A 12,114-nucleotide genomic window follows, 5' to 3' on the forward strand; every position below is an offset into this window, starting at 1 on the left:
ACCAAGCAGGGGTGGGGCTGACTGGCCAACCTCCCATGGCCCCTCCCCCAGCTGCTGACCCCAGACAGGCCCTCCCACACCCCATTCGGGGGCAAGCCTGGCTGGCCCAATACCCACAGCCCCTCCCCATGGCTGGCCCCGCTCCCAATCGGGGGCAGGGCCCACTGGCCAATCACCCTTGGACCCTCCCCTAGCCAGCACAGCCCTGATTGGGCCCCGATTGGGGCAGGCCCCGCCAGCCAACCTTCCGCTGTCTCCTCCTGACAGGCCTGCCTCTGATCCACCCTGTTTGGGGCCAGGCCAGCCAGACCCCTGTGCATGAATTCGTGCATTGGGCCTCTAGTACAGTGATGACGAACCTATGACACCTCTGACATGCGAACTCATTTTTTTTGGTTGATTTTTCTTTGTTAAATGGCATTTAAATATATAAAATAAATATCAAAAATATAAATCTTTGTTTTACTATGGTTGCAAATATCAAAACATTTCTATATGTGACACGGCACCAGAATTAAGTTAGGCTTTTTCAAAATGCTGATACGCCGAGCTCAAAAGGTTCACCATCACTGCTCTAGTACATATATAAAATCATTACAATGTACACTTCAGATACTTTACAATTTTATTTGTCAATTATACCTTAGTAAAGCTGAAAAATAGAATAATAAAAAAAGAGAATCACCAATGACAAACTAAAATGAATTTCTTTTCCCAGAAAGCCAGTTTAATGGGAATTCCAGTCTGGGAAATAAAAGATGATTTGTACTTTTTTCCAAAAACTTTCCTAGTTGCCTAAGCCCAAGTGATCCTGCTCAGTGTTGTTAATAAAGGGAATGGGACTGTGAGTCTCAAAATGACACGTACCATCCCCGCCCCATCCTTCCCAGCTCACCCCATTTTCTGTCCCTTCCACAGCCCCCTTTCTTCACCCCCTTCCTTCAGCCCACATCTGAGGCTTCCAGAATCCTGATGGTCCTGAACCATTCCCAAAAGATAACATTTGATTGTAGCAGTATAAAAACTTCAGCATAAACTCATTTAAAATTAAAACTTCAATTAAGAGTTAATGCTTTTAATTGGCATGACAAGCATGGCCATTAATCAGTGTGAAACAACTGATTTTCTTGGCTCTTATACCTGCCTTGTCTTCTGCCCTTCGTCACAACCATCACAGACATTTTATCATGATATGTGCCACCATACTGACTCACCTCTGCCTTTATATTTCCAGCTTCTACATAGTTGGTGATATTCACCTTTAGGAACTCATGTGCCTACGTGGACCAGGGATTAGCCGTGAAATTTCACTTTTTTCAGTGCAGTTATTATTATTTTTTTTTAATGCATATAACTGACCAGAAAAGATAGGGCTTTGGGGCTGCTGCTGTCCATATTTTCAAGCCAAGGTAACTTCTCTTAATGGAGCTAATGATGGAGAAAAGGGCTTTTGCACCTTTATAAAAACCTGAAACAACTAATAAGTAGAAACATGGATCCATACATATTTACTGCTTTATTTGACATACTTAGGTCAATTCAGTAAATAAGCACTAAGAAGGGAAGGATGGCTGTGAATCATTGTGGAGCAACTATTGTCAGCAAAGACACTTTTAGATAATTCATTAGCATAATATTGTAGGGTTGATATTATCACTGCTGTACTAAGAAAGGCACAAATGCTGAGAGAGGCTAAATAACTCTTCAAAAGGCTCTCATCCAGTAAGTCACAGAGAGAATTTCCTCCATAGCCATGTGATTCTGGCCACGTGGCTTTCGTCTTTCCAGTTTACCCACAGACTTGGCAGAGCCAGAGGTTAAAAGGTACTTTCTTAAAATATAGATAGATTGTGCTCTCAAGGAGCTCACAATCAAACGCAAACAGAGCAGGGTAGAATTGTACTTGGGGAGTGGTGGAGAAGATGGGACATATTAAGTCGATGGAATTGGAGGGAGTGGAAAGACTATTAAGACAGGCATAGGGGATAAACTTGGAAGAACAGGTGGATTGGGGTGCATGCTAGGCAGAGCAACTGGAACCAGCAAACCTGGGGCACATTTGGGATATAGATGTCAGTCCACTTTGGTAGCATACCTTCCCTGTGCAGGGAATCCATTAGTGATCAAGCTGGAGAGAGGCTGGGGCCCTGCTGTGGAGATTGTGGATAGCCCCAGAGAAGATTGTGAATACCGTGCAGAAGACTGCACTTAGCTCTGTAGGCAGTGGGGATCCATTGAAGGAGGACCGTGTGTGTGTGTGTGTGTGTGTGTGTGTGTGTGTGTGTGTGTGTGTGTGTGTGTGTGTGTGATGGCAAAGGCTTTAGTCAGTTGAAGTGAGCTAGGTAATATGGTCATGGAAGGGAAGGATTTTACATAGATTGGCTTGGGGAGTAGCCAGAGGCAGACCCATTACCAGAGATCCAGTGGTGGAAAGAACTAGAATGGGCGTGGCAACAGATAAAAAAAACAAAACAAAAAACACCTATGTGAATTTGGAAAAGAAATACTATAAGACATGGTAATGCTTTGCATATGGGCCTTACACATATTTAATTAGCTACCAGATTAGAATATGCATATTGTCACAGCTTGCATTTCTATTACCAGGAATTTAATTCTTTTAAAGCTTCATTGTATTGAATTTTTTTACTCAAAGAAGCAATGCCTTTCTGAGAGCTAATCCCAATTTAAGTTGTAATGACTTAAATTTGTGAAGTGGAGTTCTTTTAAATTAGTGATTCCCCAATTTGCCTGGCCATAAGAATCACCAAATTATTAGGTTATCAGCCCTAAAAATGGAATTAGTGGTTCCACAGTGGTACCTTAGGACCACCCAGGGAATCTGGAAGTTTATCCAAGGCCTCACGTGAGTGATTTATGAGCTGGCATATCTGGGAAACTGTGTTAAAGTGCTTTCTTGTTGAGCAGTATGCATCAGCAGTGGGGTTCACTCCTGTTCCAGTAACCAGTGTAGCCTCTTTTTCCCACACCCCTCACCTTCTGGTGTCCTTTAATTTCTCAATGCTCTAATTCAATAAAAAGTCCCCAATAGATTTGTACCTACTAAAAATCACACTTTTGAAGCTACCAGGTCACCCAAAGCCACAGCTAATTTGCCATATGAAAAAAAAAGTGTTTCTGGATCTTTTTGTTTCTAGAATGTATTATCTCAAGATGGCATCTAAGTAGCTGACACAAAATTGAAAATTCTGTGTACTTTTAATGACCAAGTTGAATAATTGTCGTGTTGTCAGGCCACGGGAGACCAAAATAAGTGTTCAATCCGTTTGAAGGAAAATACAAAGGCTCATTCAACACAAGCTCAGATATATTTCTTCTCCCCAGTAAAGCATTTAAATTTACCCTGAAGCCAACGCTGACAAATTAAAGTTGGTCAACATACACAGAACTTTAGCTTTTTCAACACTTCCTCCATCACCGCTGCTCCATTTTCTACAAAGACATCCCCTTTCCCACAGTCTTCCTACAACCTCAGTTCCTTCTGAGTCCACCCATTCCCTCCAATCATTAGCCAGCTCAGCTTACCAAAACCTTATACAGCAGTGATGGTGAACCTTTTGAGCTTGGCATGTCAGCATATTGAAAAATTCTACCTTAACTCTGGTGCCGTGTCACATATAGAAATTTTTTTATATTTGCAACCATAGTAAAACAAAGACTTATATTTTTGATATATATTTTATATATTTAAATGCCATTTAACAAAGAAAAATCAACCAAAAAAATGAGTTCGCGTGTCACCTCTGACACGCGTGTCATAGGTTCGCCATCACTGTTATACAGAATGTAAATTGGCCAATCAAGACCATCCTATGGGAGAGCACCCACATACTGAATTAAATAGCTGGTTCCTGGGGGTAGAAAGGTGATTAGACACAGAGATAAAAAAAACACAATCTGTGCTCTACTGGGATTATTGAAAAGTGGGGAAACAGACCAGTGAACAATTACATAGAACACGATGATTGCATTAATCAAGGGAAGAACTAATTCAGATGAGAGAAGGAAAGAACAGACGTTACTTACCATGAGGCTTACTCTGAAAGCTTTGCCTAGTACACTGGTCAGCTTGCCTTGCTTATTGAATAAGAAAATTAGGAGAAAAAGTATATAGTCTTCTTGCTGCCTCATTCACTAAATACATAAATTATGAAGTTACTAGAGATCTGGTGCATAAAATTCGTGCAAGGAGGGGAAGGGGTATCCCTCAGCCAAGCCTGCACCCTCTCCAATCTGGAATATCCCTCTCACAATCCGGGACTGCTGGCTCCTAACTGCTCATCTGCCTGTCAGCCTGATCACCCCCTAACCGCTCCCCTGCCAGCCTGATTGACACCTAACTGCTCTTCTGCTGGCCTGATCACCCCCAACTGCCCTACCCTGTGACCTGGTTGCACCCAACTGCCCTCCCCTGCAGGCATGGCCACCCCCAGCTGCCCTCCCTGGCAAGCCTGGTCGCCCCCAGCTGTCCTCCCCTGCAGGCCTGGTCCCCCACAGCTGCCCTCCCCTGCTGGCCTGGTCACCCCTAACTGCCCTCCCCTGCAGGCCTGGTTGCCCCCAACTACCCTCCCCTGCCAGCCTGGTCACCCCCAACTGCCCTATCTTGCTGGCCTGTGCCCCCAACTGTCCTTCCCTGCAGGCCTGGTCACCCCCAACTGCCCTCCCCTGCAGGCCTGGTTGCCCCCAACTACCTTCCCCTGACAGCGTGGTCACCCACAACTGCCCTCCCCTGTCGGCCATCTTGTGGTGGCCATCTTGTGATGACATGAGGGCATTGTGAGAGGGTGCAAGGATCACCTAGGCTTTTATTAGTATAGATGAATGATATTAAGAGGTTGGTAAAATAAGTTTTAAACCAGAAAGGTAAGTAATATTTAGAAGAAATTATGGGCATGTATACACACACACACACACACACACACACACACACGTTGCTTTCTGAAATTTTTAATAACTTTTTGCTTCTTTCTAATCAATTTAAGTAATTTAGAATTTGGGACCAGTGGGTTCAAAATGCCTTCTTGAGTGTGCCAAAGGACATTGGGTTAATTTCAGAAATACCTTTTGGTTTCCATGCTAACTCATATGCTGTTTTGAAAACAAATGGAGAACAAACCACAGCAGCAAATCAAAGTTGGGTAAAGAAGAGCATGAACTGATTGTACACTCATCAGGGATGTACGTACTTGTTACACTCCTCTCTGTGAACTCGGGAAGTAGCTGGGGGAAACAATGGCCTGTTTGGCTGCGTTAGAAAAGATTAATTTGAAACCAACGACTGCCTCTGTAGATTTATGCTCCTTGGTTGCTTCACCAAAATTAAGAATGCCTTAGGTTGATGGGCTCATTTTGTTTTATCAAAAAGCTTTTAAGTGCAGTTGTGACTATTTCTGTTGGTCCTCATCATAACCTAAACATTTAGAACAGATGTAATCATTGCCATTTTTACAAGTAAAAATGGGGGAAATGAGAAGATAATATGACAAAATACAGGTGGAGCTACGAATGGTAGAGGGAGACCATCTACAGAACACTACACCTTCTCTTGTGTTTGTGTTCTTAGAAACCTATGAAACCAACATTTTCTAAGAAGCTAGCTCACCCAACTTGATAAAGCCTCTAAGAGTGCCCTTTCAGTACAGATCAATGTCAGGACAGCAGCTGGTGCCAGTGCATGACATACACTCCTAGTGTGTGGTTGGGTCTGCAGTTTTCTTAGAATGGCTTTTCTTCACAGCCCTTTTCCTCCACATTGGCCCCCTCCAACTTACCCTCACCATGCTTTCACTGCTCTATCATCTATCCATGAGTTATGCATATATGCATGTAAGTTCTTTAGTTAATCTCTTCCTGCCCACCTCCACCTCCCTTCCCTCTGAGTTTCATCAGTCTGTTCCATGCTTCAATGTCTCTGGATCTATTTTGTTCATCAGTTTATTTTGTTCATTAGATTCCACTTATAAATAAGATCATGTGATACTTGTCTTTCTCTGACTGGCTTATTTCACTTAGTGTAATACTCTCCAGGTCCCTCCATGCTGTCTCAAAAGGTAAGATATAGGTTTTTTTATAGCTGCATAATATTCCATAGTGTACTAGTAAGTGTACCACAGCTTTTTAATTCTAGGAACTTCTCAAACTTTCCCTATTCGATTCAAACAAAAGGCATGTGAGTATCTAGAAAGCATTCAGCACTATTAAATAGCAGCAAAGAGAAAAACCAAACAGCATAGACAATGCTCATGTTCCACTCCAACATCAAGGGAGAAGTGTTAAATGGAGAGTGGAGTTTCTGAACAAGTCCTGGCATAAATACATCTTCACTGCTCACCAGTATGCAATGGGAACAAAGTGGTAACAGCTAAGATTTTTCTACAATCAAAATAGTATAACTGAGCTCAGTTTTATAACACAGGAATAAATGTATCAAATCACACTAACACAGTTAAGAAATCTACTTTTTGGAAAAAACCAAGATGGCGGCATAGGTATACACCAGAGATTGCTGCCTCGCACAACCACTTCAAAAATACGACTAGAAGATGGAATGGACATCACCCAGAACCATAGGAAGGCTGGCTGAGGGGAAATTCTACAACTAGAAGGAAAGAGGAAAGCATACCGAGACTCAGAGGAGGTGCAGAAGTAAAATACAAAGGTGCGGTGGTGTGTGTGGAGCGGGCTGGCGGCTGAGGGCGCGGTTGTCTGTTTCAATCGGGAGGGAGTCTCAGGCTCTGGGCTCCAGTTACAGGTGAGTCTCTGGGGACCCAGACTCAAACGGGAGAAGCGGGACTCTCTGGCATCGGTCGGAACTCAAGGGCAGCTTTCTCTCCGAGGTACTTGCAGCGGTTGCTGGGACACTGAGAGGTAGAGCCTCTGGGGACGGGACTGCTTGCTCCGCCCACCCCATTGATCCCCTGCGACCCACCCTGCCCAAGCCCTGTACAGAGGCATTTGCTGGATAGCCTCAGGCAGAGGCTAGATTAGCATCTCCCTAGAGGACAGAAATCCTCCCACTGCAGACACAGCTGATTCTCACAGCCAGTTGGCCTGGAGGTCAAATCCCCCCCAGTGTTACCTACAACAATCAAGGCTTAACTATAACAAGACTGTGCACAAAGACCACTAGGGGGTGCACCAAGAAAGCATAAAAAATGCGGAGACAAAGAAACAAGACACAAATGACAGAAATGGAGGAAAGCAAAATGCTGGATATAGAGTTCAAAACCACACTTTAAGGTCTTTCAAGAACTGTCTAGAAGCCGCCGATAAATTTAGTAAAGCCCTCGAAAAGACTGGTGAGACCGCCGATAAATATAGTGAGATCATCAAGAAATCTAGTGGGACCCTCGATGTTGTGATAAAGGACCAACTAGAAATTAAGCATACACTGGCTGAAATAAAGAATATTATACAGACTCCCAACAGCAGACCAGAGGAGCGCAAGAATCAAATCAAAGATTTGAAATGCGAAGAAGCAGAAAGCACCCAACCAGAAAAGCAAAATGAAAAAAGAATCCGAAAATACGAAGATAGTGTAAGGAGCCTCTGGGACAGCTTCAAGCGTACCAACATCCGAATTTTAGGGGTGCCAGAAGATGAGAGAGAGCGAGATATTGAAAACCTATTTGAAGAAATAATGACAGAAAACTTCCCCTACCTGGTCAAAGAAATAGACTTACAAGTCCAGGAAGCGCAGAGAACCCCAAACAAAAGGAATCCAAAGAGGACCACACCAAGACACATCATAATTAAAATGCCAAGAGCAAAAGACAAAGAGAGAATCTTAAAAGCAGCAAGAGAAAGAAACTCAGTTACCTACAAGGGAATACCCATACGACTGTCAGCTGATTTCTCAACAGAAACTATGCAGGCCAGAAGGGAGTGGCAAGAAATATTCAAAGTGATGAATACCAAGAACCTACAACCAAGATTACTTTATCCAGCAAAGCTATCATTTAGAATTGAAGGTCAAATAAAGAGTTTGACAGATAAAGAAAAGCTAAAAGAGTTCATCACCACCAAACCAGTATTATATGAAATGCTGAAAGGTATCCTTTAAGAAGAGGAAGAAGAAGAAAAAGGTAAAGATACAATTATGAACAACAAATACGCATCTATCAACAAGTGAATCTAAGAATCAAGTGAATAAATCATCTGATGAACAGAATGAACTGGTGATTATAATAGAATCAGGGACATAGAGGGGGAATGGACTGGCTATTCTTGGCGGGGAAGGGGTGTGGGGGATGCGGAAATTGTGCACCTATGGATGAGGATAGTGGGTGGGGAGTGAGGGCGGAGGGTGGGGTGGAAACTGGGAGGAGGAGAGTTGTGGGGGGAATAGAGGAACAAATGTAATAATTTGAACAATAAAGATTTAATTTAAAAAAAGAAATCTAATTTTTAAAAACTATATGATACCAAAAGTTTGAGCAAATAGGTCTGCCAGCAAAGAGAAACATTAAGTATTTAATTGACAATAATTGTATTGCTCTTTCAAGAACTGCAGTAGACTCTAAGATTATCAAAAATGGTTCTGACACCTTTAAAGAAAGGATTGAGATGATGCCATGGTAACTCAGTTGTTTATGATACATGTCTTGTTGTAAGTAGAAGTGTTCCATAATCACTATTACCACTGCTTCAGAGTACTGTAACTACTCCACATGGTAGACTATTAGTAGTTATTAAGGCCTTTCAGAATTCATTGGAAATCTCTGGAAATAATTACCAAGTTATTAACATAGACTAAACCAGTGGTTCTCAACCTTGGCTGCACATTAGAATCACCTGGGAATCTTTTTAAATCCTGATTTCTGGGCCTCATCCTCTGGAAATTCTGTTTCTTTGTTATGGGGTGGGGCCACAACATTAGTAACAAAGAAACAGAATTTCTGGAGGATGAGGCCCAGAAATCAGGATTTTAAAAAGATTCCCAGGTGATTCTAATGTGCAGCCAAGGTTGAGAGCCACTGCTCCAAAGAGACCTTCAAAATATTTTCATAGATTTGCTAAAATAGATTATAAGTCTGCTGAAAGTACTGGTAGTTGCTTTCATTTGTTGAGGCATTGAATGGAATTTTAAAAATTAGAAGCTAAAATTTGCAAGATTGGTTGGTGCATTGGGTTTTAACTGGATGGCAATGACTGAGTGGGGTGGCCACAGAAGCACCTTAGACAAGAGAGCCTTTAAAAGCCATGAATGCACCCAGCATGCTCCTGGGCTCATGACTGGCATTCACAAACCTGTTCCATGAACATATACCTCTGACCCTGTTGGAGAGAAAGTCATTGAAGATAGAGATTATCTATACTAATAAAAGTATAATATGCTAATTAGACCAGACAGCCAAATAACCTTCCAGACTAAGCCGCTGTGGTGGGGGCCAAGGCAGAGGCAGTTAGGGGTGATTAGGCAGGCAGGGGAGCAGTTAGGGGTGGTCAGGCAGGCAGGGGAGTGGTTAGGGGCAATCAGGCAGGCAGAGGCGGTTAGGGGCATCAGGCAGGCAGGCAGAGGCAGTAAGGTGTGATTAGGCAGGCAGGGGAGCAGTTAGGGGTGATCAGGCAGGCAGTCAGAGTAATTAGGGGTGATCAGGCAGGCAGGCAGGCCAGCAGTTAAGAGCCAGCGGTCCTGGATTGGGAGAGGGTGCAGGCTGGGCTAAGGGACCCCCCCCCACACACACACACACCCCTGGGCATGAATTTCATGCACCAGACCTCTAGTTTGCGATAATGTAGTAGATTGCATAGCTGTTAAACCTGTCCATCTAGGTGGGAGGAGGTAGGATTCACCTGGTGCGATTGGGCTCAGCCATTGTGTATGATTTGGACAGGTTCCCACTCAGCCTCACTTTCCAGGGACTGTTCTCAATTCCAGAGCTCAAGCTAGAACATGGGTGTTGTATTTGATTGTCTGTGGCTCACAGTGTTTTTGGGTCTATTGTGTAACAATTGTTGCTGGAATTCTTTTTTCCTTGGACTAACTTTAGGTGGTTAGATGATGCTATTATTGACGAGATAACGCCCAAGCTGATTGGGGATCAGCCCAATACGTACACCTACACCAAGGCCTTGGGAGAGATGGTGGTGCACCAGGAGGGCGGCAACCTAAACATTGCCATCGTGAGGCCCTCCATCGTGGGAGCAACCTGGCAGGAGCCTTTCCCAGTAAGTCCCTTCACCCCTTCACAGGACTCCTTGCTCCACCTCCAGGCCAGCGTCCTTCTAGCCCAGTCACTTTCTGCTCTCTCTCTCTCTCTCTCTCTCTCTCTCTCTCTCTCTCTCTCTCTAGCTCTCTCCCCCCCACCCCCAACCCCCAGATGTATAGCTGAACCCGGTATATTAGGGCAAAATTCCACATTTGGTTCAGGAATTATTTAGCCTCCTCTGGGACTTACTGATCTGGAGTTGGCTGGAGATCTTAAATTAGCTTTTCATTAACTCTAGTCTTAAAATTTCCATAGGAGGTAATTTCATTTCTTTCCTTTTCCACTATAGTTTAAATATAGCAGACTGGCCCTAGCCATTTTGGCTCAGTGGATAGAGTGTCAGCCTATGGACTGAAGGGTCCCGGGTTCGATTCTGGTCAAGGCCACATGCCTGGGTTGCAGACTCGATCCCCAGGGTGGGGTGTGCAGGAGGCAACCTATCAATGATTCTCTTTCATCATTGATGTTTCTATCTCTCTCTCCCTAAAAAACAATAAACATTTAAAAAATAAAAAATAAAAAAAATAAATTTAGCAGACTGTTCTTAATGGCGAAATCGGTGGCATCACCACTGCCAGGGTAAATCAGAATCACAAAGCTCACAAAAGCTTCTCAGCTTGGGAATAGTCACTGTTGACATCTGGGTACTGCTCTGTCCTTCTGTGAAGTTTTAGGACAGATACAATTGAGCTCCACTACTTACTGACAATGCAGACTTCTGAGCTGTCTCACTTGTAAAACTGGGCCGTTGCTCCCCACTGTGCCGAGACTATGAGACGGTGTGCGGGGAGTGCTCCGCAGTGCCTGGTCCCGAGTAAACGGCTCGGCGAATAATCCCTGCATCTTCTCCTCTCTCCTCTCCCTCGTGCATTTTGACTCTTACAGATGAAGAAACAGACATAATACGGTCCACTGACTTGCTTAGGGCTGAGGAGACAAACTCAAAAAGACATTTTCCTCCTACGGCTCCTAAGCATAATCTCTCCTCTAACATCTCTAAGCAAGCTAATACAATACAGAGAGCGTGGATGGTATGATTCATAAATTCTCCAGAAATGGATAATTCCTAGAAATCATGTTTGAAGTGTTCCCCCAGGGAGATAAAAATCAGGCCCGAGCTGGAGGAAAATGATGACTGATGAATTGGTTAGCAGGTCCAATTTAGCCCCCAGGATGTCATTATAACAGCTTGAAACTACCCATGGCTCCTCCTGGCAGAATTTTAATTCTTGCACAAATAAAGTGCAGAAATATACAGTGCTTTGCCACTGACCTTTGTGTGTGATGTGAGACCTACTGGATTAGACAATTAGCTGGGGTCTCAGTGCTCCTGTTTGAAATGTATCAAGATTAGATTGCCAATGTTCCAAAGGTATTACACTTTTCTGACATGTGTAATCAATAGGGATCTTCTTCTTTATTTCAGGGTTGGGTTGATAACGTAAATGGACCTAGTGGGCTCATTATTGCGGTACGTATACTAACGTGGGAATAGCTCCTTGAGATGTGGTGGAGAGATAGTAACTAACAACATGCTGAGTGTTGGCTTAACTTCATTGATCCAGAACCATAAATGTCACTTTACTAACTACAGTTGAAGTACCTTATCTCAGTTATGGTGATTGGAAAATAGAGGCAGAATAAAATTATTTTTACTTGTAAATTTTATTATCAGAAAAACAGATGTACTGTAATATCGACGACCATTTAGGAGTTTTCTTTTTGGAAAGCCTTTGAGCATTGAGGACCATGCCTGTAGTTCTCTCTCATTACCACAAGATGGGGGTGTTTCCTCCTTTGCGCTGACCATTAATAGCTTGAATGCAGCGAACTGGGGGTGCAATAAAAACCATATTCACAAAGGTTATTAAATTCTTGATTA

General features: G+C 43.3%; 1 protein-coding gene across 3 annotated transcripts in view; it reads left to right on the forward strand.

Annotated features, from left to right (window-relative positions):
* Nucleotides 1-12,114, forward strand: part of FAR2 (fatty acyl-CoA reductase 2) — a 140,901-nt gene that overhangs the window by 113,375 nt on the left and 15,412 nt on the right. For all 3 annotated transcript variants that reach the window (XM_059682467.1, XM_059682466.1, XM_059682468.1), the window contains 2 exons: nucleotides 10,014-10,191; nucleotides 11,659-11,703. In XM_059682467.1, the coding sequence (XP_059538450.1) occupies nucleotides 10,014-10,191; nucleotides 11,659-11,703 (223 nt within the window). The remainder of the gene's footprint in view (nucleotides 1-10,013; nucleotides 10,192-11,658; nucleotides 11,704-12,114) is intronic.

The sequence above is a fragment of the Myotis daubentonii genome, chromosome 2 (assembly GCF_963259705.1).
Source record: "Myotis daubentonii chromosome 2, mMyoDau2.1, whole genome shotgun sequence".
In the NCBI taxonomy this organism is placed as follows: domain Eukaryota; kingdom Metazoa; phylum Chordata; class Mammalia; order Chiroptera; family Vespertilionidae; genus Myotis; species Myotis daubentonii.